The 27,424-nt window shown below is 50.7% G+C and overlaps 1 protein-coding gene across 1 annotated transcript in view; it reads left to right on the forward strand.

The window, feature by feature from the left end:
- The window catches only part of PFKP (phosphofructokinase, platelet), a 54,955-nt gene that overhangs the window by 26,544 nt on the left and 987 nt on the right, over positions 1-27,424 (forward strand). Inside the window, exons 8-20 of the mRNA XM_024580731.3 lie at positions 1,485-1,580; positions 3,799-3,891; positions 4,573-4,698; positions 6,202-6,266; positions 6,785-6,851; positions 7,045-7,191; positions 8,976-9,046; positions 10,591-10,678; positions 11,290-11,442; positions 20,174-20,338; positions 22,109-22,170; positions 22,562-22,673; positions 23,591-23,690. Of these exons, the coding sequence (XP_024436499.2) occupies positions 1,485-1,580; positions 3,799-3,891; positions 4,573-4,698; positions 6,202-6,266; positions 6,785-6,851; positions 7,045-7,191; positions 8,976-9,046; positions 10,591-10,678; positions 11,290-11,442; positions 20,174-20,338; positions 22,109-22,170; positions 22,562-22,673; positions 23,591-23,690 (1,345 nt within the window). The remainder of the gene's footprint in view (positions 1-1,484; positions 1,581-3,798; positions 3,892-4,572; positions 4,699-6,201; positions 6,267-6,784; positions 6,852-7,044; positions 7,192-8,975; positions 9,047-10,590; positions 10,679-11,289; positions 11,443-20,173; positions 20,339-22,108; positions 22,171-22,561; positions 22,674-23,590; positions 23,691-27,424) is intronic.

Below are 27,424 nucleotides of genomic sequence, written 5' to 3' on the forward strand. Positions count from 1 at the left end.
ACTGTCAACCAGGACCTGCATGTTGACAGTGAGGACTGATGGTTTAAACTCACCTGTGCGTGACAACACTTGGTATTGTTACATCTGTAGTGCATTTTTGGTGGTTGTTAACGTGGCACTGGGAGGACTTCTCCAAATATCTTTCTGCAAAAATTGGCTCAAGATGCAGACCCCAGGGCACCCCATCACAGGCATTTCAGTATCAAGTTGGGAAAGACTCTGTGGAGTCGGGAGCCTGGGTTGAATCCTGGTTCTGCCGCCCCCAGGGGGACATTGGGCACCTCGCCTTCCTGTGTCCTAAGCTCCTGGGCTATAATGTGGAGAATACGCTGCTCCTTAGCAATTTCGTGACAAGTGAGTCAGTGAGTGAGTTAGTCTAGCTGGGCGTCCATCAGGCATCCAGTGACCTGTATAAACAAGACCATGTCCCCAGCATAAGTGTGCAGGTGACTCCATTATTGCTCACCCCCTTGGGGACGTTGTTTTGTGGATGAAGAACGGCCGTTTGGCTGAGCCCCTATTTGTGGACATGTCATTCCTTCCGATTTTGCTTTTTCAAATGATGCTACAATAATCACTCTTAAAGTCACATCTTTACACCTTTCAGAAAATTTCCAATTAATACATTCTCTGAAGTGTAGTATATCTATTAATAATCTATTTTAAAGAACAACCGAAGGGCATATGTATTTGTGGACTCGGTTGTGGGGTGGGGCAGCCTCCTGAGGACAGCCCACTCTGGGCAACATCCCTGGGATCCCGGCAGGGGCAGCTCCAGCGCTGCCCACTGGGGGCCTCACTGCCCCACAGCACTTACACCCCCTGCCAGAGGGTCCTTAGTGGGGCTTTTCCAGAGAGCAGACTCGTGGAGAATGACCTCAGGGCATCCTTGCAGGACTGCCCGGAGCCTGGGAGGACAGCAGCAGCCCAGGCCTCACAACAGCGCCCGCCTGCCTGTTCGTACGCAGGGCGGCTTCTGACCTGGCTGGGCTCTGAGTCCTTCCACTTTCTCCCCGGTGCCCGCCTGCCTTGCTCTTGGGCCTGCGGCCCTGTCACCTCATCCAAGTGGCCCGGAATTTCTGGGCTGGGATAAGATTCCTGAGAGGTGGTTGGGAGTCTGGCTCCCAAAGGAGATGGGCACTGTGGTTTGCAGTGGAGACTCCTGGGAAGGCCAGGCTGTGGGTGCGTTGGTGTGTGGGGGTCACAGTCCAAGGTCAATCAGCACAGCCTCCCAGCCTGTGGCTGTGCGGGTGCCAACCTCTGTGGTGACATCACCAGACCTGGAGTTCCCCCGCCCCCACCCTCCTGCACCTGCTCACCGAGCACCTTCACCTTCTTCCCGTGTCCTTGGTAAATAGTGCTCGTGAAATGAGGTCACAGCTTCTACCTGGCAAGCGGCCGGCTCAGTGGGGACTAACTAACTGCGCCTGGTTTTGTTAAGAACAGTTCGGGCATTAGACGATTTTCACTTTCTGTTTCCGTAGAACCGGGCCCGGAAAAAAAGGCTGAATATCATCATTGTGGCTGAAGGAGCCATCGATACCCAAAATAAGCCCATTACCTCGGAGCAAATCAAGGACGTGAGTGTGTCCAGTTTCTCCCCTCCCCGCCGCCACCTGCCTGGAAAGCGGAGTTGGTCACACAACTGGCAGGGTGTGGATTTGACATTATTATTCTGAAAACACTTTTTGTCCTTCCTGATAGTAAAAAGTATTTTCCTAAATACTCATAGCTTCAGTGACATGAGAATTGTACAACTCCCAGCTTCTGGAGAGCCAGTGGTGCTCATGTTATTTTTGGGGATGTCCCTAAGGGCCAGCACTTCCGCAGAGAGAGAGGAAATGGGGAAGGGTGGGGATGGAGGGTCCAGCTCTGGGCACCAGCTGCCCTGAGAGCCATGAGGGTCAGCCCCAAAAGCGAGCCCTCCCTCCCCCGGGAGCATCAGCTGAGCTTGCTCTTGCAAAGAAAGCCGAGCGTTGGACGTGAGTCACTGCCCCTCCCTGCCGGCAGAGTGACTGACACCACAGTCCTGTTGCCACAGGGCTCAACCGCAGGTGCTGGCTTGTCAGGCCTGTGGCAGGATTGGTGGGGCCTCACAGTTAGAGAGGCAACTGGGCCTGTACTGGACACGCCAGGGAGACAGAAAGGCGGGCTCTGGTTGAAGCCACCCACCGGGGCAAAGGATGTTATCAACTTGGCTTTGCAAGTTGGTTTCTCTATTTTGCCTTCTTTCTTCCCATAGCAGCTGTGCAGCCAGATTTTAAAACACTGAGAGATAAGTGTGGAAGACATCTGCCAATATTTCCAGGTGTTAATGGTGAACAACACCAGATGTTAGACCTCGATTCTTGAGTTTTGGCTGAGAGAATCCAGAGCCAAGACTCAAATACAAGCAAAAGTTTATTTAGAAAGTTACAGAGGTGGAAGTGAGCTGGGGAAGAAATAAGCCAGCTGGGCTGCATGAGCCCAGGAGGGAGGGAAAGTTGAGGGTGTGCTCTAGAGAGAGAAAGCCGGGGGGGGGGGGGGGGAGAGAAAGAGAGAGGGAATGCTGGGGAAAGCAAGGGGAGACGAAAGGTGCAGATGTGCTCGAGAGAGGGGGAGCCTTGCTGGGTCCTTTGTTTTGAGCGTTTTTATCTGGAGGCCTTGGAGGAGGATCTGTGTAGAATATTCATCAGCTTTCCAGGTGTGTCACCTCGGGGTCTTGGTCTCCACTGATTGGTTGGCACCAGGGCAGGGGATCATTGTCATTGCAGGTGGTTCTGATATCAGCCTCAGTGTCCCCCTGCCTGCCTGTGCTGCTTTTCTGGGCCAGGAGCTGAAATGCAACTGAGGTCTAGATGTCATCTCTAGTTGGACCAAAGTCTGCCTCTGTGGTCCACAGACTCGAGGCTTTGTTCCTGAGATTATTTGATGTGAGTCATTGTCTTGAGGGCTTAATGCTTAAGGCAGTGGTCATGCAAGGGCCTGTACGAGAGTCAGGTGAGGCTTCTCTCAGACCCCCTCGTTCCTCCTCTGCGGGGTCTGCTGCGTGACCAGTGATATGGAATGTCAGGGGCTCTAAACCACATGACCAGCCACAGGTTAGGGGAGGAAGGCTGACCCTGGAAGTGAGGTCTCACCCTATAGTTGTCCGCTGCTGGCACCTGGGGCTTTCCGCCCTTCTGTGCCTGGCCTGTTGTTCCTACTCTGCTCATGCCTTTCCGACTGCTTACTGTATCACAAGGAGTAATCTACAAAGTCAGAGCAGAGGGTTTGCTTTCCCGCTTAATCAAAATTGAGATTGAACCGTGGACCATTCGAGCAAGGACCGTGGGATTCAGAGCCCAACCCCGCTAGTCTGACAGGAGTGAACGAGGCCCAGATACTCGGCCTGTCCCAGCCACCCAGCCCTGCTCCTCGGGGCCCCGGCCTGGGGGCCCTTGGCTCTGTCCTGTTTTTCTGATCCAGCCACACAGATGTAGGGCAATGCCGGAGACATTCGCGGTTTTATAAAGTACTAACCATGCTTTCAACACAAGCTATAGAAACTTTTTTAAAAAAAATCATGTTATGTATGGTCATTTGCAAGGTAGGAAAAATAAAAATTCTATTTGACAATGAAAGCATCGTCTTAAAATTTTTCAGCTAGCCATTAAACTAAGCATTCCTTCAAGAACCAAAATTCAGGAATCAGAGCATTTCCCATATAGATGTGAAGAAAGAGTAGAAGACCATTTCTCAGATCCAGCGCCTGTCCCCCAGTGGGAGCCGATCTGCCTGTGTGTGTCCTGTGTCCCCTGACGGAATGATTTCCTGCAGCTGGTGGTGACACAGCTGGGATATGACACGCGAGTGACCATACTCGGACACGTGCAGAGGGGCGGGACGCCGTCGGCCTTTGACAGGATTTTGGTAAGTGAGAGAAAACGTCCGGCAAGTCACAAGGAAAGGAGCAGTTCTGGGAGCGCAAAGGGAGCATCTGTCTCCAAAGACGGATAGCAGTTCAGGGATGCGACCCAGCGAAAGCGCCTGCCTGCAGTGCTGGGTGGCTCGGTCTGTGAGACTCACACTACACGGGTTTCCAGGACCCCAGTCGCCCAGACTGAGAGACCCCAGCCCACGTGGACAGCTGAGGATGGCAGGGACTCCAGGGCCGAGCCCAGAATGTGGGAGCCTGGCATTCCTTGCAGGCTTCTAGAAACAGATCCAGGGGACAGTAGAGCCCAGAGTCCAAGTCCTGGATTGTTAATCTTCACTGCTCTTCATACAGCAGACCCTCCCCTCCCCTCCCCTCTCCTCCTCTCCTCTGCTCTCTCCTCTCCTTCCCCTCCCAGCTGGTTCTTAGTGGAGTCTAAAATCTCTTTGTTGGAGGTGCCTTAAGCAGGAAGGTCTTTGGTACCTAATTGGGTCTCAATTCCAGAGAACAGGAGGGAAGTTGAGGCTGGATGTGTTTAGGACACCACAGGGCTGTCAACTACAGGAGCCGGGGGCCCATTAATGCACGTGCCTGGGGGTACCGAGGGGATCTCCAGTGGGAGCGCTGCCTTGGCCGGGTGGTGGACTGTCTCTGACCCTCATGAATGTCTTTTCTAGGCCAGCCGCATGGGGGTGGAGGCCGTCGTTGCCCTTCTGCAGGCCACTCCGGAGACCCCGGCCTGCGTGGTGTCGCTGAGTGGGAATCAGGCGGTGCGCCTGCCGCTGATGGAGTGCGTGCAGATGGTGAGCCAGCCAGGGGAGGGGGCATCCAGCCCCACGGGCACCTTTGTCCTCTTGTCTGTAGCCGACAAGCTGCACAGGGAGTTAAGTGACCTTCATCAGGACATTCAGAACTACCTGTGGGCGTGCCAGCACGCTCTGTGTCTCCTGGACAGGTTCCCTAGGGCAGGTTGTACTGTCAGGGAGGATGGTGCCGGGAGGATCACGAGGGCTTCAGCTGAAGGCTGAAGAGGAAGTGCAGGAAAAGGGCTGCAAGAGGTCTGTGGGGTGGGCTGCGCAGGGCGTCCTTGGCCTCTCAGATCTCAGCCGCTCCTTCAATCTTGTCCCAAGGACGTTCAAGTCTGTGATGTGGCGCTGGCATGGCCACTTCAGGTGACATTCCAACACGCACCCTCCTCCTCCAGGCCCCCGGCTGTGAGTTCCCACCTCGCTGTCCACCAGGGGAGGCGGCTGGGAGATGCACTAGAAACTGTTCTTATCTCTTATTTTTCAAAGTCTGTTGATGACTGTTGTCCTACTTGGTCTTTTTCAGTGGCTCTGAAGTACATGCATTTTATAACATATACAGAGAGATGATGGACTAATTAAGTCATGGGACATGTTGGAAGTTACCTTAGACACATCACTTCTAAAACCCTATGGCAGGGAATTAAGCCTCTGTGTGCGTGCATGTCCACATGTGTTTTATGTGAGCATGTGTGTACCTGTATGTGTCTGCATGTGTGTTCATGTATGTGTATACATGAGTGCATGGGTTTGTGAGAGAATGAGATGACAGGCTGAAGAGAATCAGGACGTTGAACTATGTGTACTCATCCGTTCTGAGCCTATTTCTTATGTCTAGTGTCTGTTACTTCAGGCAAACATGTGTGATCTGGCTTGTCCTCCAAATGACCATACCTTATGGCAGTTCAGCCAGATGGCTCATAGTGAGCCCCTCGCTGGCACCTGCCCTTCGCCAGGTGTTTCCCTGAGTCTGGTGTGTCTTATAACCACAGACAGCACTAGGTGGGGGTGTTCTCCTTATTGTACAGGTGGGGAAACTAAACTTGCCCGAGATCTGCAGGTGGAAGGGGCAGAGGCCAGGTCCCAGTCGGGCGAGTTGTCTCCAAGCCGCTCTCCTTTGCCTGCCGAAACCCCACCTGGGCCCCCCCAGCTCCCAGGGCTGGTGGTCCTGTTTGTTTTTTTGTCACCAGAATCCAACTGGGGATTTGTCAGAACCTCATCTGAGAGATGCACTTCCTTCTGGTTCTGCTCTCATGGAGCCAAATTCCTAAGATTCAGGACTTTCTGCTCTGGATTGGTCGGCGGGGCCACCTCATCCTTTTCTGCATAGCGGCCTGAGTTAATGGGCCACTACAGTGGCAGGCCGGCTGCTGACCCCAGGCTGCCTGCCTGCCTGCCTACAAAGTCGGGAGGCGAGGGGAACGAGGTGGAGGCACCGAGCTGGGCCTGAGGCTGCACTGAGTCCTCATTGGCTTTCTTCCTCTCGTCATCTCTTTAAAGACCCAGGACGTCCAAAAGGCGATGGATGAGAGGAGGTTCAAGGATGCTGTGCAGCTCCGAGGAAGGTGACTGTTTCGAAGGAGACTCTGGTGTGGTAACGTGTGCCCGACAGCCCGGCCCCTCAGAAGGCCCTGTGAGGCTGTGCTTGTTCTGTCCCACTGTGAGCAGTCAGAACAAGGTGGCTGGCAGGTGCCGTTTCTGCAGGTTGAGGGCCTAGATGATTGGTTAGGGGCAAATGGTTGATACCTTTGTGTATTTGGGGCGGCCGGGGGTGGGGGGTCATCAGAGTGTAATGAGATTTAGATGGCAAGGACAAGTGGCTAGCGTGTTGGCAAAGAAACCTGAGAAGTACTGGATGCCTTTGTCCCTTAGCCCAACTACACAATGTGTGCCTTACATACGTGTGTCCCCGCGAAGGCAGGCAGGACACAGGGTAACATCAGGGCCCGCTGCCCCCGAGGGACAGAGCAGCATTTGCAGACCATCTGCTCCCGGCACTGTTGTTTTCTGCCCCCGCCTCCTGTGAGCTCCCTCCTGTGTGAACACATTCTAGATTTGGTCCAACAGCGTCATTTCCTTCTAGGAGCTTCGAGGGCAACCTCAACACCTACAAGCGGCTCTCCATGATGCCGGACTCCGAGATCCTAAAGGTGGGTGACGATGCTGCATGTCAGCTCCCCACTCACCCTGTCCCCAGGCTGCCTTCCTCTTCTGGACAGTGCTTTCGCCTCCCTGCACTAGGCCATGCACTCCTGGCACCTGGTGGTGGGCAGGGCCACCTCCTGGGTATACATGGAGTGTTGACACACCTGTGACAGGTGCCACGTGTCTCCTGTCTTGCAGAGTGGCTTCAACGTGGCCGTGATCAATGTGGGCGCACCGGCTGCCGGGATGAACGCGGCCGTGCGCTCGGCTGTGCGGTTCGGCATCTCAGAAGGACACAAGATGTATGCCGTCTACGACGGCTTTGAGGGCTTCGCCAAAGGCCAGGTGGGTCCCTCAGGAGGCAGCTGGTGGAGCGATGTCTTGACGGGGGCATCACAGGGAAATGGGGGACCTTAGGCTCCATCAGGAACACAGTGGCTGTTTTTTAAGGACATCTTCTGCTTTAGGATCCCATCCTGAGGAAGGGCCTCACCACTCCTACGGGATTGACACGTGTCATTCTGTTTACATCTCACAACCCATTTGTCCTGTTATCCCCGTTTTCCTTGTGAGGGAACTGCACACAGAGACATTAACTTGACCGCGGTCTCAGGATGCAGGACTGTGAACAGCATGGTGAGGCTGCAAGCCCTACACTCGTGACCCAGTGCGTCCTGGTCCACAGTGTTGGTTTACCGGTTACTCAGCAACTATTTACTGAGTTCTCAGGCTGTGGAATTAAACTAACGAAGAAAGCAGACAAAACTACTGCCTCCGTGGAGTTTTCATCTTAAAGAGGGAGATGAGAGTAAATAAAAATTGGTGAACTGCAGAGCCTATTAGGAAGTGCCCTGTGCTAGAGAGGCACACAGGGAAGGGGCCGGCTGAGCCCTGGGTGGGGGAGTTCTACACTGAGACACTAAAGGCAGATGCTGCTGGGAGGTGATTTCAGACTCAAGGTCAAAGGGCTCAGTGAGTGGCCTGCAGGGACATTGAGATGCTGTTCCAGGAAGACAAAGGACCGTATAAAGGCCTAGGGTGTTCAGAGGTGGGAGGGGGTAGTGTAAATGCAGCAGGGGCGGAGGTAGGGGGAGTGGGGGCAGGGGGGTGCAAAAACAGGAGACAGGGCAGGTCCTTCATAGGAGTTGTGATGAGTTTGACTTTTATTCTGAGAAAACAGGTATGAGCAGGGTTCTAGCACATACAGATTGCAAAGGGCAGAAGTGGGAAGCAGGAAACTAGTCAGAGGCCTTCTGTAGTAATCCAGACTGGGTGTGGGGGGCTTGGTCCAGTCTAGCAACAGTGGAGTTGACGAGAGGTCTTCTAGGGTCTTGAATGTATTTTGAAGGCAGAGACAATAGAATGTAGTCACTAAATGTACACAGGGGTAAAAAAAAAAAAAAAAAAAAAAAAAAACGAGCTGAGAAAGGAGGAGAAGGGGCTGCTTCTGGCCTGAGTTGCAGCTGATGGACATGAGGAAATGAGATGCTGAGATTCCAAGATGTTAAGTGAGGTGTCTGGTGGGCATCCTAGGGGAGGTGTCCAGTGAGCAGATAGAGATCGTGTTCCAGTCTTCAAGATGCACGGGCTAAAGATGCAGATTTGGGGGCATGAGATTACAGATGGTGTTCCAAATTATGCCATAGAGGTCCCTGGGCTGTGAAAAGAAAGGGCTTTGCTGTTAGGAGGCGAGAGGGGAGCCCTAGCCCAGGGGACTGAGGCATGCTGAGGGGAGGGTGCACACACCTAGCTGGCGTCATCTATCCTTTTAGTTTCTTAATTTTAATTAAAGAAGTTTTCTTTTAACCTTATGTCAATTTAAAAAACAATCATGTTAATTTTTACTTAATTCCCCGTGGTAGAGTTTGGTCAACTAAAGAATTCATCTATTCCGCTGACCAGAGACTAAGAGGCGGCGATGCAGGCAGGAGGGCTCCCTTGTCTGGTGGTTGGACCTGAGCGCAGGTTTGCGCCTTGACTCCCTCAGCGTGCGAGGGAAGCTGTTTCCTGCCACACACAAACCCTGCCACCAGGCAACTCGCTGGGGTGCCGGCCTCTGAGCTGTTTATAATACTTCCAATTCCCTTCCTTTCTCACTTGAGCCATCTCGTTCCCTGTTTGCACTTCAGATCAAAGAAATTGGCTGGTCGGATGTAGGTGGCTGGACTGGACAAGGCGGCTCCATTCTGGGGACAAAGCGGTAATTTCCTTCCTTGACTCTGACCTGCTTTGAGGAGGAAGAAGGGCCATATTCTAGAGGAGTAGCTGGTGCACAGGCTGTAAAGGGTCTCAAAGGAGGGTGACCCCGGCCCCCATCCTGGCCCCACCCAGGAGGGTTCTGGGTTAGGTTAGGGTCCCAGGCTGAACTGTGCCCTTGAAAGGCAATAGGGCAGGTAACTCACATGCTATTTCCTCCTCAAACCTCATCTATCCGCTGACTTGGAGAATCAGAAGGTGGGCAGAAATCCTCCAGCTCATTTGAGGGGATGCAGATGAGTGACGTCCCTGAGCCACGGGGGCCCCGATGTGTGAACCAGATTAGAGCATGTTCGGTAGTAGCTTAGTGTCGGGGGAACAGGCCTGAGTCGCACGGGTGCTGGAGGCCAGTTCCCACCGCCGGAGGCATGACCCGAGGGATTCTAGCACAAAATATAGCTTTCTGAATCACAGTGAGCTTCCATTTTCCAGTGTAGCTGGGGGTGGAATATGTATTTTAACCAGGCACTGTTATTTAATATTAAGTTTGAGTCTTTTCATCTTCGTTCTCAGGAGTGCAAGTAGATACCAGTTGTTACTATTCATCACATTTTATATGGAAGGAAAATAATTTGTATGTGAGTCTAGTAAATATTGGATCCCATATGAGTGTCAGCTCGCTGTCCCGCGGAAACTGCCCCACCCTCCATTTTGCTTTGAAACCAGGGCACTCGTGTCCCCAGCTGCTGGCGGGTTCGCAGGGCTGGTTCTCCCCGGTGACTGCTGCCCCGTGCCTCCGAGGGCCCACAGTGTTGGTGTTCTGGTCTGCGGAGCCCTGATCAGAAGCAGCCTCTGCATCCCGTTGCTGAACCTCTGGCACCGTCTGCTTTATTGTGCCGTCCTGGCATAGCTCTGGGTGAGCTGGCAGCAGCTCCTGACGATGCTTCAAGAGCTTCCCTCTAGATGCTGGGAGGGGCCTTGTTGACATCATGCCTGCTGTGGGCCTGAGTATGTTTGCCCTGCAGCTTCTTCTGAGTCCACCAACAGTGCAAACACTCCGTTTCCTCCAGTCTGCATGTCAGACGGTGGGTGGCTGTCAGGTTGCCCTCGGAACTAACATTTGTCTGACTTCACTTATTGGCTATGTTTGAAATGGGATAAAACAGGAGAACAGCAAATAGGAGTAGGTGTGACTTTAAAGATTAGGTTGGATAAAGCACAGACTGGATGTTTCCATTTAAATGATATTTGCAAGTTATTGTGGCTCATTTTTTTTTTCTTAACTAATGAGGCTGCAGGATTCCTTTGAGGTGAAGGTGTTGGAGAGCTGGAAAACTTCTCCCTGTTTCTTTTTGAAACTGTACTCCTTTGGGACTTTATCCTGGCCTCTCCCGCTGCGGGTGGTTGCCTTGAGCTGCTGTCCACCAGCCACGCGGAGGAGGGGGCAGACCTCCCACTGCTCATTGCCACTCAGCTCCGCCACAGACGTGGGTGATCTGTCCACCGTGTGAGGCCCGTCTGACCTCCTGTCTCTTGAACTATTTTTAGGACACTGCCCAGGAAGTACTTGGAGGATATTGCGGCACAGATGCGCGCCCACAGCATCAGCGCACTGCTGATCATTGGGGGGTTTGAGGTACGTCACTGTCTCTGTTCCCCGGTGGGCTCATCTGTGCTGCAGGCTTCAGTGGTGTGGCCTGTGACGGCCCCACCAAGCTCCTTGTGAACTGGGGTCACAGAGCCCCAAACCCAACTGCCTCTGGACAACTGTGACGCAGAGCATAACAGGTGGCGAGACTCACCCAGAGGGGAGTGACACTTGTCTCCTTGACCAGGGCTCAGCAGTTCAGTGAGTTATGGTGTCTTCCAAGTCTGCAGAAATGATTCTCCATCCTGAATTTGAACCCCATTTACTATTTCAGAGATGAAGGAAGTTATGTGGCCAGATCATGTTTTAAATCCCATATTGGACTCTAGACCTTAATTTTGTTTCTATTCAACCAAGATCAGTCCCATGAAAACCTTATGATTTCCTTTCAAGAAAATGTAAGAGTCTCAGACTACTCAGCTTGCCAATGTGACACTTAGTCTTGCATCTACGTGACGATATCCCGTGGGCCCCTTTGTGCTTAGAAAACTGCTCCCCCTGTTGTGACATTAACATGTTTCCACCTTGACTTTCCAGCAGCTTTATCGGTGCCCCTCTGCTGCCTCCCCTCCCCCCAACTGTGCACACTTGTCCCATAGGCCTACCTGGGACTGCTGGAATTGTCCGCCGCCCGGGGGAAACACAAGGAGTTCTGTGTCCCTATGGTTATGGTTCCCGCTACCGTGTCCAACAATGTGCCGGGGTCCGATTTCAGCATCGGTGCCGACACCGCCCTCAACACCATCACCGACGTAAGTCTGTGTGGCAGCAAAGCAGGCTGATCGAGCCGAGCTAACCGAGGGCGCCCGGCCCGTTTTATCTACCAGCACACTGGAACCCCGAGCCAGGTTTTGGTTGTTTGTTCAATTCCACAAAAGTATTTTTAAAAAGTCTGACAGTCTCTGCTCCAGCCCCTAAACTTTTGTACCTCGTCTTTTCCTGTGCTGCGGCCAGGGTGACGTGTCCCAAAGTGACCGTGAGCATCAGTTGCTCAGGTACTCACGGGTCACACTGTTTTGTGATTTGGATAATCATTAAAATTAGTTTTGTGGGGTTTTTTTCGGGGGGCTGAGTCAAATTCACTTCTAGCCTCTGTCACCTTGCTGTGATGAATCCTGGTCCCCACGGCCCTGCTGTGATGTTTGAGGATGGAACCTGAGCTAAGTATTCAGTAATTTTTATTCATCGACCTGAATCCACCTTTAGTGTTCGTCATTCTTTTGGCTGAGCGGGGACGTTAACTCACACCGGTGCAACATCGGTGCTGTGTAAGGGCTGTGTTTTTTCTTTGCCGAACGGCAGTAGCAGAGAAACTCATTATATTTACAAGTCACACTTGGGAAACTGCATGGGAGCTTGGAGATCAGCACCTAACATAGAATGCATTTCTGAAAAAAATTTGGTTCCTAAATTTTTTCAGACAATACTGAAGTTTTATTTTCCTTCTGAGACCTAGATCTCATGAATGATTTTCTAAGATTATTTTTCCTTAAGCCTATGGCATCAGTTTTGTTTCCAGTGCTGGTAAATAAAAAAAAAAAAAAATGCTTTTAGAATAAAAGTCAATGGTAAGTAATGCTTACTGCTTGTTTGCTGTTTTCTGAGCTTCCTAAACTTTCTGCGATTATTTTTACTAAAAAGCCGTGTCCCGTGTTGCCGTGTCCCCGCACTGGAGGCCCGTCCTGTGTGCACCCCTAACCGCTTGCTGGCACTGCTCCTGCCGTCCCGTGACTGCCATCCCTGCTTTCCCTGCTCCGGACTAACTCCTCTCCCGATGGATCTTCAAGTGTGAATTGCAAGGTCCTGTCTGTCGCAAAATGAACTTCATCTTTGCTTCTATCGCTCTTTTCTTTGCCTTTGTTGGATTTTGAATCTGATTATGCTGAGCTTGTAGTAAAAGTAGCTGTAAGTTCATTTTTCTTAATTGTTACCAAAACAGAACCCTGGCGGGGTAGGGGGCGGAGGGACAGCGGGGAAGGGGGCTTTGAAAGGTGTCATCTGCAGGTCCTATCATGACCGTTGATTCCTCGCGGTGTCTGATACACGCTTTCAGGCACGGAGACAGGACTCTCCCACTGTGTAATTTCAGGCTTCTCTGCTACAAATATTTTTTTCCAGGAGTATAAAGATCTAATAATTGTATGTGTATTGATGAAAATTTGGAAACTAAAATATACAGGAAAGATGCTCCAAATTACCCATCTTGCTTCCTTTGGGAAGGAGTTTTTGAAGTTTATTACTTGGCCTTTTAAATTTGGTGCTGTTTTCATTCGGTTTCTTGAAGACAGTGTAACCACTCATGATGCTGGTGGTTTTCCGTTGGTGATAGGCCAGGCCACATTTGCTGGGTGAGCCAGGTGGTCTTGGTGGTGCTGTGGTTCTGGTTCTGGTTGGTGGTCTGGGACAGTGGGAAGTCAGGGGACCTCCTTGTGGGCCTGCTCGGTCCTCTGAGGCTGCAGGGAGTGAGGTACGGGTGCGGCATGTAGAAACTGGTCTTTCTTCCGGAGTTCCGTCTTTTAAAGCCAAAACGAAGTTGAATGCTTCTCAGGAGGTTGAGATTCAGGTTGGACCTCGCCTGGCTGGCGGCCTTGAGAAGGAAAGGGGATGTCCTGGCGGCAGGGGTCTGAGCCAGTGGGACACGGTGTTCTGCGTCCCTCCTGAGCTGCATGGAGGATCCAGGAAGCCCTTGGGGATCCCAGGCCAGAGCAAGTGTGGCACCAGTGGGTCCACCTTGCTCAGTTGCTCTTTCCCACACAGGCCACCGGCAGGCCTGCATCCTCATGCCCTGACGACAGTAGTGCCAACTGTCGGCCCTGGAAACACTTGGGGTGCAGACCTGGGGCATCGCCACTACCAATGGCTCCTTCTGGTCAGGGAGCTGGGTGGTTCTCACCTGGTGGCGGTTTTGCCCCCAGGGATGTCTACGATGTCTTAGGGACATTTTTGATCCTCAAAACTGCTCAAGGTTGGTGCCTCTGGCATCTGGTGGGTGGAGCCCCCATGATGTGAGGATGTTACAGAACAGACGGAGGGTGGGTGAACAATATACTATTACAGAAAGGACCCCCTTTTCTCTCTGGGGGTCCCCCCCACCTACTAGGTTCGCCTTGCCCGCTGCCAGAGAAAAGACATCTCAGTGACAGAGACTGGTGAAAAGGAAAGGAATTATTTATTTAAAAGTTATATAGACTTAGAGTAATGACTTTATGTCTTCATTAAAATACTAAAGTCCTCTAGAATACCCACAGACGCACATAGTCCTTCCTTCTCCCTCTGCCCAGTCTGGGGTACCGCATCTCCGAAAAGAAGTAGAAGTCCATGATTCAGGCTCCCGGCACCATCAGCTGTGTCGCAGCCACGGGGTCCCGACTCTGCCAAAGCTGTGTGGTCCTCTCCCTGGTATGGCTGCTGCACCTGGGTTTAAATCCCAGAGCCAGTCTTCTTCTGCGGCCCCATTTCCAACTCCTCCTACAATCAGTTACACCTGCCAGCATCCCCGTATTCTTCCAGCTTTACTGGGCTGCCATAGTAAGTCTGGGCAGGTGTGGCCCCATAGTGTGGAGCCAATCTTCTCCAAGCTCTCACACAGGTGCTGTAATCAGGGGGAGTTGCTTCCCAGTTACATCCTGGGTGGAAGTCACTCCCATCTCCCTGGCTCAAAGCATGGCCACAGCTATTTAACATATCTACGAAACCAGTTAGAGGTTACAGACATGTTAAATGACCGTGCCAGAGGTTAGCCACACAGCTGTTGCTATACAAAACAGCTCTCAATGGCCCTGCTCCATGTGTCCCTTCCCCCAGCTCAAGCTTGTGGGGGTGAAGACATCCTATATATATTTTTCTAATATTTCCTGGACACCTTGAGTTCTGGACCCCATTAAAAATCTCTATTTGGGGCCCTCCTCTTGGCTGCACCCTGTTACAAGGACACACCCCAAACAAGGAGCCATTGGCTCAGAGTGTCGAAGGTGCCGAGGGTGAGGAACCCTGACATAGTTTCAGGCAAGCAGCTCTTGAGTCTTTGCATGTTTAGTCATCATTCTCACAATCATTCGTTCTTGCCAGCACTTAGCTCACAAGTGCTGGGCGGGAGGCAGGTCCCAGTGCACTTTCGGCATCAGGGAGATGAGGGGCGTCCAGGACAGAGCAGGCGTTTGGAGTTGCTTCAAATGGATGCTGACCACGCCCCAGAACCAGACGCCCTTTAGTCAGATCACAGTGCCCTGCACGGGGCTCTGTGCACCAGGAAGGCGTGAGGGGCCAGGGTCACAGCCCTGCTGTCAGCCTGGATTAGGATGGAAGAGATTGGAAACCAGAACTGTCTCCTATAAATCCATCCAGTCTTTCTCAGGTGGACAGCTCCAGTGTCCAGTGTCACTTCATGACATGGTGACATGTCTCCACTCAGACTCTCAGGCAGGACATGGGTAGGGTGAAGGGCATGATTGCAGAGGTGTCAGGCAGGTGAGTGGCCCCCTCCTCACCTTCTTCTTAGCTCCCTGGACTAACCCACTGCAGGTCCACCACCCACACACTCTCAGGCCCAACGTGCCCTGGAACCCGATGGACAGCGGGGGCAGCCACCCTTCCAGGAGGGCTGGGTCCCAGCCTGCCTCCCACGTGACCTCCCTGCAGCAGGGTGCACAGTGGTCACATTAGCAGATCAAAGAAAGACCATACAGGGGCCTGTTTGCCCACAAATGCCCACCGAACTGTGGCTATGCTTGGAGCTTCGTGGACGTGAGGATGGTGGAGAGTGGGCCTGTGTACTAATGCGTTACTTTAACACTCAAGGCAGGCAACCCGAATCTCTGCCATGTCCCCAAGAACAGCTGGCTTTTTCGACGTCAGAGTTGAGCAAGTTCACCATGGGGTTCCAAAGCAACTTGGGGCTCTGTCTCCTCTATGCTGCTTCGCAAAGGGCCGTGCAAGGAGGGGTTCCTCCTAACACACAGCAGAGCCTCCTGGACATGTGACTGTGGGTCTCCAACGGGGCCACATGGTGGCCACATCACTAATGTGGGGTCATTTGTAGAGTCCTAACAGGCAGACCCTCACTCTGCTTACTGTAAGAAGTCACCAGATTGGGTGGCCCTTAGATTCTCCACCTAATTGGCTTGCCTCACCTCGGAGAGCCGAGAAAGGCCAGCTGTTCGGCCACCACTAACCTCGATGCCGCTCCCGGCCCTGCTTTGCTGCCTCCTGCTTGTGTCCCCTTGTGCTGGGTGGTGAGCACCCTGCTGAGGCCCGCACCCACACCCCCTACCCTGGCGATCCCCTCACCAAGGCCTGCAATCCCAAGGCATGTACCCGGGCCCCATCAGGTCACCCTGCTCCTGCACAGCACTAGCTCGAAGCTTCCTCTCCCCACTGACAACGCTCAGAGGAGCTTGGCCAGCCTGCTGATGGCAGGTGAAGTGCCAGACACCTGATGACCACCCACACTGCTGCTTCAGGCTTTCCACAGCTCGGTCATGATTGCCCAGGCACGTGGCGACCACCAGGAGCTTTGCATCCCCATTTGCGTCCTGCCTGTCACCATTAGCAACAATGTCCCTGGTACAGAGCTGAGTGTGGGCTGTGACACCGCCCTAGACACGGTTGTAGAGGTAAGGACGTCCCCTTGTGTCTGCCTTCCCATGTGTTTCTCCTGTCCTAGGAGCATAGCTGGCAGGATGAATTTGGACGGTCTTTCTCTCCCCCACAGGGGGAAACTGAACAGGGAAACCTGGCCAGCCATCCAAGAATGAATGAGCCAAATTTATTATTACTCCTTTTTTTCCCATTAGTGGGAGATTACATCACACTTGCCACGAACGGTAGTTTATTCCAGCTTCTCTCCCACTTGGATGAGAAGCCTGAGAGTCAACAGGCCTGTGCTGGTGCCCGAGGTGATGGCCAGAAGCAAGGACTGTTAAGGATCTCAGGGCAAGTCAAAGACATGAGAGGGTTAGGTGATGGGTGAGTGAGAATGTTCCAGAAGAGCAGGAGACACCTTTCCTTGTGAAGCAGGCAGAGCTTCAGGGGCTAAGACAGTGTTCTCCTGGAGGTCAGGGGTCTGCAGGCCTTGTACCAGGCCTGGCATCCCTGTTCCGTCATGGGAGCTGATGCCTCTCTCTGAGCCACCAACCCACCTGGTGTCCACTCAGCACCAGGCTCTGGTTGTTGTCACGTCCGTGTGGTCAGTGAGTGGACCTGAGGCCTCTGATGTGGGGTTTGGTCCTCTCCCTGCAGGGAAGGGGAAGGCGACCCAGCAGGGGGCTATCACAGAGAGCGCCCTGCAGAGATGCGGAGCCTCTGTTAGTCCCGGCTCCTGCAAAGCCCAGACTGGGTTGCAGAGGTCTCCTTTCAGAGTGGCACAGCCCCGCAGAAGTCTGCTGTTTCAGTCCAAGTCTATTGTTCGGAGTTGAATGAGGACACAGGGAGAGAACAGGAAGGGCTGTCGCTAGGCCCACTTACCTGAGTTTCTTGCCCTTAGACTGATGGCCACATCTGAGCTTCTCGCTCCTTTTCCCAATGAAGCTGCTGGCTGGAGGTGGGCTTGCTCTCAGCCTCCCAGTGGGGTGATGGCCTTGTTCCAAGTTGGAGGCTCCCGTGGGCCCCACACTTCACTTTCTTGTAGTTCTGCTTCTCTGCAGGTAAAATACAGTCATAGACCCTTAAAGCAGCCACCAGCCACTGGGTGCTAGAGGTTCCAAGTGTCCCCCTTCGCGCCTCTGCATGCACAGTCAGCATCTCCTACCTGCTCACCCTGCTTCTGCCCTTGGCTTGCACCTGGCATGTCACCTCATTGGTTTGAGCTCTGCGGGGTGGGTGGGGCCTCTCCTGGCCCTGACCAGCCTGGTCCGGCCCTAGCTCAGCCTCGGTTCATGTCCCGGAATGTGAGTCAGGGGAGGCTGACCTAGCCTGTGAACAGGGCAGGACTGACTGTGTCTCCACAAGTCCGCAGGCTTTTTTCTAACTTCACACCATTCTCAGTGCCACTTTATCTTTTCACATGCAACTTAATTATTTAAAACTGTCACTGGAGATTTGGGACAATGCCCAAAGATTTTTTTCAAAGTATCGCCTGCTAGCCACTGGAGGACATCAGCCTTCATGGGAGGGGACATTCCCGCAGTGAACAGAACCAGCAGGGCTGGCAGGGGGTCCAGGCCAAGCAGGGGCACCTGCCTTCCTCGATCCCTTCCTCTCACCCACAGTCAGAGCCCTTCCCCACCATGTGCCACCAGCCAGGAGCAGGAGCGCATTTGCTGCTGTGGCCTCTCACTTGCCAGTACTGCTTTTAGTAACTGAATGAGACAGGCCGAAAGGATGTCCTATTTATAGAAGAAAGGAATTCAGACCCTCAGGCACAACCAAGGTGATGAAGAGGGAGAAGTTAGGAATGCATGGCTAAGCGGGGAGCAGAGGCTGAGGGTGCCAGCCAGTGGTCCCTGCTCTGACACTCAGTGATTCCCAGGGGACTGAGGCCCCGGCTCTGTAGTCAGGGCCACTCAGGCTCCTGACCTCCTCATTGCGGGGCTGGTGCTAAGAGACGCACATTCACATTGGCCTCGCAGGAGAGCTGTTTGTTGGATGTTCTTCAGCCATTCAGGGGTTCTAACGCTGTGTTCCGCACTGGTGACAATAGTCTCCACCTTAGGTGACCTGCTGGGGAGAGCCCCGTGACTCTACAGCTCTGGGGGTACCGGGACATCCTGCCGCTGTGTGCAGCCCTGTCCTGTCCCTGCTGCCCCCAGAGTTCTTCTGAGAGAGAGTCTGTGCAGAACAGTGTAAGTACCAGAATGCCGCATCAGAGGCCCAGCACAAACACTCCACAAGCCTTTTGGAGTTCCGTGCCTGGCCCTGCAGCAGTCGGGGGTCTTCAGGTGCCGGTCTAGTTCCATCCCCCACCCACAGCAGAACCGGGGAGGCAAGGATTGCCCACAGTAGTGTCTGTTTCCTCCTTGCATGTCAGCTCCTAGAGATTGCAAAGGGGCCCACTAGCTAAAGCTTATGCTGAATTTAGAATAAATCAATCTAATTGTTGAGGAAAGGTGAGCCTCCATCCAAGAAATCAACAGCCTAGTCAGGAATGATAGCAGTTGGCCCTGTATATGAAAATAAAAATGCTGTCACACGTGACCCCAAGCACTCAAGTGAAAATCTCTGAGTCGATGTTACATTTTGTGCACGAGCCTTCTCTTCTTGCCCCGGAGATGCATGAGCCCTGGCTCCGGCCCACCACCCCCCAGCCCCCTGTGATTTCGCTCTCGATGCAGGACTGCTTAGTCTAGGGAGTCCCATGCCATGGCCTTTTCTGGCTGATGGGTGGGCGGGATGCTGTTACTTCATTCTCAGTCATATATTTCTTGAGTGCCACCTGTGTTCCAGGCGTGGTTGAATGTAAGCCCAACCTGTGGCTAGTGAAGGAGACACCCCAAATCAAATAATGACACAGAAAGTTGCAGGAAGATGGGTTGGGGCTGTTTCTGCGAAGAGAGATCATGAAGTGTCTGTGGAGCCCCCACAGAGGGAGCTGTCTTGTCCCAGCCATCAGGTGGTTTTCCTGAGGAAATGACACTTAAGTCTGTGTCACAGTGACGAGGCAGGAAGGGGCCTGCACTAGTTCCTTTGCTGCTGGACTTCCGAGGTGATTTCATTGGGCAGAGGTCAGAGTGTCGGCAGTCTGTCGCCCTCTGTTGGCTCTGGGGGAAACTGCTCTGTTCTTCCAGCTCCTAGAGCTTGCCTTGTTGCATGCTGGGCTGCTAGCCCCTTCCTCATTTACAAGATTTGCAGGCAGCATCTTGCTCCATCTGTCCCTGGGTCAGGCCTCCCCCTGGGTGCCTCTGGGGGCTATTATCCAGCCCACCATGGGCAGTACATGTTAGGACCCTGAGGAGGTCTGGAGTATGCTGTCCCCATGCAGGACAGCGGGGGGAGGTGGAGGGAGCGGGAGTGGACAGACCCCAGGGACCCATAGAAAGGCTTTGATGTACTTGAGGAAAGAGGTGAAGTTATTCCAGGCTGAGCAAGGCAAGGGTGGCATCAGAGCATTTCATAGAGCTGGTAGAGGGTTTGCAGGACTTGAGAAGAGAGGGCAGCAGCCTGGACGGGAGTGTATGGGTTTCTTTGTGTCCCGAAGAGGGTGATGGCCGACATCTCCTTAGGAGGCCGCTGTGCATGTCTGGAAGATTCATGGGGCCTTTGTCTAGGAGCCACTGTCCAGGTCAGTAGAGGTGCCCCGACATGAGCGCACATGCAGAGATAGGTTAAGGGTGACCAAACCCAAGGTAATGGGAGCCTTTTAGAAGAAAACCAAATAGAATTTCACAGTGGCTAAGGTCAGGGCCAAGGCCAGCCCTCTGTGCCCCTGTGCGTGCGGCTGGGTGTGACACCCAGGGCCACACACTCACGACCTGCTGGGCTCTTGGTTGCTTTTGTCCCAGCACTGGCTGGCCATGCATTGGAATGACCTGTGTCCTTCTCTGTGGCCAGACCTGTGACCGCATCAAGCAGTCGGCCAGTGGGACCAAGCGCCGCGTGTTCATCATCGAGACCATGGGTGGCTACTGTGGCTACCTGGCTAACATGGGGGGCCTGGCGGCTGGTGCCGATGCTGCCTACATCTTCGAGGAGCCCTTTGACATCAGAGACCTGCAGGTACGTTGGTGTGCTCGTCACTGAGAGTCCTTCAGTGCTGCCGCCTACCCCTCTCGTTTGTTTTTATGGTGTCGTGAGGTGTTCTAGGGTTTAGGCACTTCCAGTGACCCCCTGCCTTGCATCCAGGTCATGTGCGGATGCACTAACGCTGGTGCTGGGGCCCAGCGCACGGTGTCAGTGTGAGCATACTGCTCGGGGCAGCTTGCTTTCTTCACCCAGGCTTATACGGCTTTGTCTCCTACCCTATTTCGTCCACTAAGCAGTTACCATTCCCTTAGGTGGTCATCTGCCATTTAACAAGGGCATCTAGTGTTTCACGGGATGGGCACTCGGGCTCCCGAGGCCTCCGATGCCCTGCCGTCCGAGCGTCGGAAGGTCGGCGGTAGTTGAACATCCTTCCTGGAGCCCCGAGGCCGCCCAAGGCAAGCAGCTCTGTCCACTGTGAATGCAGGATTTAATGAGGGAATGCGTGGCATGCCCTCCAGCCCCCACTGCCGGGCATTCCTGCTGGGACACAGTGGTGGGCTTAATGTACTTTATGGGCACTGCCAACTGTAAACGAAATGGGACCCCCTTTTTCCTCCTGCCCTTACCAGCAGCTTGCTTTTTTTTTTTTTTTAAAATTAGTAGGTTTTGGTTTTTTAGAGCATTTTTGGGTTCACGCCCACACACACACACACACACAGCCTCCTTACTCTCAGCCCCCTGCCAGAGTGGGGCTACGTTAGAGTAGAGGGGTCCACACTGACACGCCCTCCATACCCTCATTCCGCACTGGGACTGACGTGGGGGTTCACTCGGGTGTCACTACTTCTTTTAAATCTTAACATCATGATGCCTGTTCTTCTAAATCGATAGGGATTTCTCAGGTGCCCCAGCTTTTTAGGTGGAGGGCTAGTCGGGCAAGCACAGGTTAGTTGGGTCGCTCGGCCCAGGCACGGATTGGAGGTCAGCCTGTTCAGGGCAGGCATTAGCCAATAAAACCCAACTGAAATACACAAAAACATAAATAAAACCTAACTTGGTAGAAGTTACGATTTTGTTATGTTTCTGAACCAAATAAGTCAAGTAGAGAGATACTTGATGTTTTCACTTATTTGTGATTTATCTTGACCTATGAATTTCTCTACAATACTGAGTTACATATTTATGCTTCAAACACTGCCTTGAGCGAGTGCCCTGCCAGCCCACGTGAGCCCTCAGCACATAGCAGGTGCTTGATACATGTAACTACAACTGGGATTTGTTTATGTGTAGATGTCTTTTTTTTTTTTGCATATTTTCTCTCAAGATATAGTATTCCTTTTCTTAAAGAATTTGTGCACAGATTTGAGTCTATAAAAATTTCTCTTGGCCTGAAAATGTTTGTGAGCTAATTGTATATATGAGAGTCCATGCAAAGTGAGGTGACAGATATTTCCCTCTGAGATAAGAAATATTGTCATGAAAATAGGTAAGAAGCAATAGGTAAATTTATAAGCTTTAGGCATAGACACAGAATATATAAATTAATGTTTTAGGGTAGAAACCTATTTATTTTGGAAAGTGTTTCTCATGGAATCTACATTCCACTCACTAAATATGCCCAGTAACATGAACTTGTCATCCTCACCGCTGGCCTTGTACCTGATGCATTGTCTATGGTCCTTGCCACCAAAATGTGAAGTCCGAGAGCTGCTGCTAGGTTCAGCTCTTAGGATCACGTGGTGCCTGGCACACAGCAGGTGCTTGGTAAGTCTCCTGTGTGACTAACAGAACATTCCTTCCTAGGCCAACGTGGAGCACCTGACAGAGAAGATGAAGACCACCATTCAGAGGGGACTCGTGCTCAGGTAACAGGCTCTCTTGAGCTCTCCTTTAAGATCTGGCTTCTCAGCCAGGATCCACTTCATGACCTAAAATGCAAGGAGCCATCGCTTCTCCACCAGGACCCTCACTCTGAATACTGAGGGGCAAAGCCGCAGAGTAACTGTGCTTTGTATGAAAAAGTTGTATGCACTTAAATAACTAAAGGATAACTTCTAAAATTTCATTTTTGCTTTGTAATTAAAAAAAATATATCTCTAAGACATCTCTTTAATTAAGCTGCTGACATTTATAAAGAGAAGAAAACGTGGGGAGCCATGCACAGGATTAGGACGCAGGCGAACGTGGGCCAGTCGGTCAGCGCAGGCAGGGAGACGCGTCCCCTCAGCCCTGAGCCCAGTGCTTTCCGTGTTTCAGAAACGAGAGCTGCAGTGAAAACTACACCACCGACTTCATCTACCAGCTGTATTCGGAAGAAGGCAAAGGGGTGTTTGACTGCAGGAAGAACGTGCTGGGTCACATGCAGCAGGTAGGGAGGGGCCCGACATCCCATCCCTCACATGTGGCCCCCAGGACCCCACAAAAAAGAAAGGGAGACTGTTATTCAGGTGACTTCTTTTCAGATGGATATCTGATGTTAGCCATTGTGGGAAAAATACTGTGTATTCATACATAAATTCCAAGATGATTAAAAACATCTGAACTATGTTATAGTTCCATTTAGAAGTCATACCAGATATTACCAGCTTTAGGAATTTCACTGATATTTGGGTAGATGATCACTTTAGGGAAATGTTCAACTTTCATATGGTGGCACCAGTTAATAGGAAAAGCGTATTCAAATTAAGTATCTTATTTAATATTGGGCCTTAATAATCATTCAAATTAGAATATCAAACAAATGATTCTTGAGATTTGTACAAAATTAGAACGAGGTGGGAAGAATCCTGGGATACGCTCTCTTAGGCAGGAGGTGGGTTAGAATCACACGTCCCGCTTCCTGACCACATGTGCATCCTCGTCCCATCACCACTGACCACTCCTGTGTCTTCAGAACTGCTGGCCTGGGGCCCAGTGTGCATTCCAGAGGGTCCCTGAGGCTCCTGAATCTGTGATGAACTGCTAGGCAGGTGTGTATTTTGTGAAAGGCCCAGAGTTGATTGGATTCTTAAAGGAAACTGGGAACCCCTTCCACATCCCAAAATAAGATGCTAAAATAACAAAGACTGCCAGGTGATGGGAGCATTGCGATGCTCGCCTCAAAGGCTCGGCTCCAGCTGCCGAAGCCCCTGGGCTTACTTTTGACTGGTCCCAACTCTACACCAGGAGATAAAATTTGAAAAAAAAAAAAAAAAAAAAGAAAACCCCTCAAAGCCCATATTTATAAATTTGATGTGAATTTTGTTAAATCATAGTAATTTTATTTCTACTTCTTCCCACCAACAGGGTGGAGCACCTTCCCCATTTGACAGAAACTTTGGAACCAAAATCTCTGCCCGAGCCATGCAGTGGATCACCACGAAACTGCAGGAGGCTCAGGGAAAAGGTACCGAGTACCGCGTGGGAGGTGGCCTGGGCTGGAGAGCGGTCTGCACTGCACTGGTCTCCGCTCTGCTTAAATTCAGCCTTGAGCTGCACCTGACAAAATGGTTTGTCTTACCAGACTCTGCAGGTTTGTCTTACCAGACTCTGCAGTTGCCATTTTCTACGTTCAAGGTTATCAAATAATGTGAAGAGCTTTAATCTTGCTTATTAGAGATGGGAGGTATCAAGTGAAAGTGACATTCTTAATAAACAGAAGATTGCTATTCAGATATTGGGCTCCTCTGCAAGACCCTAAGATGTGACCTTTCCTCATTCTCTTTGCCACATGGGACGCTTTGGATTGGCTTTTACCTAAGATACTTTAAGAGCTACTCATTGATTCACTCATGACTCTTTTTTAGAGAAAGCAAGGAGGGATTGAGGATATCTAGACTGTTTCCTCCTTCACCAGTGAAGTGTGTGCTCTCCCACACTTCACTCCCCTCCAGCAGAACCTCGGAACTGATAAACCATCCCATTGCTTCGAGCTTACTGCCTGACTAAACCTTCCGGGCTGTTACTTAGTCTAGTTTTGTTTTTGCGGTTTCTGTGAATGGACGCACAGCGTGCATCTCCTGGGACGGGCATTGTTGGTGCAGTGTTAGGTTTTAAGAGGTGGCTATCTTGAAACTCATCCACTGTGACATCTGCCAGTCCTGACCTTGCCTTGAGTGTCCTGGTGTCTGGCTGACAGGTAGTGCTTCAGTGCCCAGGGCCATGCGGACCCTGGGGCAGGACAGTGGCCTCTGGCTAGTTCTCCAGACTAGTCTCACGACACCTGCGGGGCGCTCCAGTCCCTCTTTCACCTTTGGGTGACACTGATCTGATCTGTCACTGTTGAACTGTTGCTATGCTGTGGGCCTCACAATCTCATTGGAGTTTTGAGAGGGCTGGTTCTTCATCTTATATAACATTGTTGCTTCTGTGTACTTAAGTCATTTTAACTGTTTTCCTAAGGGATGGTTATGTTTATAGTATTTTATAGTTTTTTCTTTATATACTTTGTTAATAGGGAATTTGTATTATATTCTGTCGGTTGCTTTGCAGAGACCTGTCTGTTCCCCTAATCTGTGCAGGGCTTGTCACTTTCTGCAAGGCATCGTTTAATGAAGTGCTGTTAATTATTTATTTTTTAAAGATTTTATTTATCTACTTTTTAGAGAGAGGGGAAGGGAGGGAGGGAGGGAAAGAGACATTAATATGCTAGAGAAACATCAACTTTTTGCCTCTTGTGGGCTCCCAACTGGGGACCTGACCTGGCCAGCAACCCAGGCATGTGCCCTGACTGGGAATTGAACAGGCAACTTTTGGTTCGCAGGCTGGCACTCAATCCACTGAGCCACACCAGCCAGGGCATGAAGTGCCTTAATTTTAGTGCAGCCAATTTACTTTTTCCTTTATGGTTTGCGCTTTTTGTTACTTAACTATTCTCATTTCACATTTAGTTTTTAAACTCACTTGAGCTGTTATGAAGTTTAAAGTCTACTTTCATTTTCTACCATGTGGGTAAATCAATTATTTGGGAGCCACTTACTGAGAAAGCCATTCTTCTCTCCTCACTCTGCAGTGCAATCTCCATCGTAGACCAGGTATCTATAAACATGTGGGACTACTTCTCAGTTATTTGGTTCATTTGGGGGCATGCAATTATCAATCTCTGCCAGTATGCCAGTTTTACAAACAGTTACTGATAGCTGGTAGTGAAGAGCCTACCTGGGCCTTCCAGTGTGGTAGTCCTTGGCCTTTCTTGTCATCATAGAAACAGTAGAATCAGACTAACCAGGTCCACCACAGATTCTGTTGGGTATTTGGAGGGGATTGTATTTCACCAGTAAATCATTTGGATGGAGAAATTACATTTTTAAAAAGCCAGATTTCTAATAAACATTGAATCTCTCCAGATAGTTAGACCTTTTGTTATCTTATTAAAACACTGTCTTCCTTAAACACCTTGCAGATTTATTGGTATAAGTTTATTCCTGACTCTTTGATCTTTAAAAAATATATTACTGTAAGTGGTATTAAATTTTTTTCTTATTGCTCGTGTACGGAAATACAATTAATTGCCCTGACTGGTATGGCTCAGTTGGTTGGGTGTCGTCCTGCAAAATGAAAGTTTGCTGGTTTGATTCCCATTTGGGGCATGTGCCTGGGTTACAGGTTCAATTCCCGGTTGGGGCTCGTGCAAGAGGCAACTGATCGATGTTTCTCTCCCTCCCTTCCCCTCTAAAAATAAAGTCTTGAAAAACAAAAAAGAAATACAATTTTTGCCAAGCTGATTTGCAATTAGCAACTTTATATGCACATTCTTAATTCTAATAATTATTTGTAGATTCATCTTTTCTTTTGGATTTTACATCCACACATACATTATCATCTGTGTATGAGCTTTTGATTTTTTCCCTTGGTAACTTTTTGTGTATATCACTCCAGAGACATCCTGAATAGAGGGAGTGGTGGCAGAACTCCTGTCTTCTCTAGACCCTAATGAATAGGGAATGCCTTCAATGCTTTGTGACTATGAATTCTTAATAACATCACACTGAAGTCTTTCTTCTGTTATTTGCTGTTCATTACATATACAGAGTCCGGCACAAAATAATGCCCATTTTTTACTACAAAATCTTTTATTACAGAATTGTAAGCACGTAATTCTGGAGCATAACAATATCACACTCAAGCACACCACTTGACATTTTAGGTGAAATGCTCAAATTAAAACTATAAATTATTACACCCTTATTATTACCCTACCAACCATAGTTAGCAGGCGTTACTTCTGCCAGTCCCTGTATTTCAATGTTTTTCAGTAATGAAAAGATCTTATATACTTTTTTGCATCAAATGAAATGGTCGGTTAAGTCTTCTTTAATGGATTTCCGAGTGCTGAGCCCACTTTGCCTTCCTGGTGGACAGCCCCTCCCCGACACCGCAGCTGGGTGTGTTCTCTGCACTCACTGGTCGGCTTTTTGCTTTGGCCATTTCCTGCTCTTCGGGCCCCCATCAGGTGCTGGGGAGGGTGTGCAGGCTTGTTCTAACTTTCTAAGAAGTCTGGATTCCCCCCCAGCAATAGCTTGTAGGATGTTTGGACTTATGGGTATTTGATAAAACTGCCCTGCCACCTCCATCAAAGGTCCCGCCTCCCCACACTGTTTTCTTTGTAGGGAGAGCTGACTCATGGCTGACTGTCTTTACTGTTTATAGAACTACTTGAGTTTATTTCTTGAATCCCTTTTGTTAAATTTTCTACGAAATTTCCAAATGCATCTAAATTTTCAAAAAATTTGACATGAAAAAATTTTTCATAGTATCTTTTCTTTTTAATGCTGGCAGCATTTCTAGTCCTCATTCATTCCAAGTTTAGGTTATTTGTGCCGATACCTGTATTTTGCTCCCCTTGGCTTTCTTGATCGATCTTACCAGATAGGTGTATGTAATTTTATTCTCAGTGTTTGACTTATACAGACACAGTGATGTAAATTTTCAGCCTACTTTTAGTCTTCAACCAACTGGCTTTGAGTTTTTTCTTCTAAGTTTGTTTTCTACATCAACTTCTACTTTTGTTTGTTCCTGTGTTTTGGGTTTATTTCTTTCTTTCCGTAGGCCATCTAAGGATGATCACCGTGCTAATTCCCAGCTGCCCACAGTGTGTGCAGTCGTGCGCACACCTTATTAGCATGTAACTGAAACCTTTCT

This window comes from Desmodus rotundus, chromosome 4 (genome assembly GCF_022682495.2).
Source record: "Desmodus rotundus isolate HL8 chromosome 4, HLdesRot8A.1, whole genome shotgun sequence".
Classification (NCBI taxonomy): domain Eukaryota; kingdom Metazoa; phylum Chordata; class Mammalia; order Chiroptera; family Phyllostomidae; genus Desmodus; species Desmodus rotundus.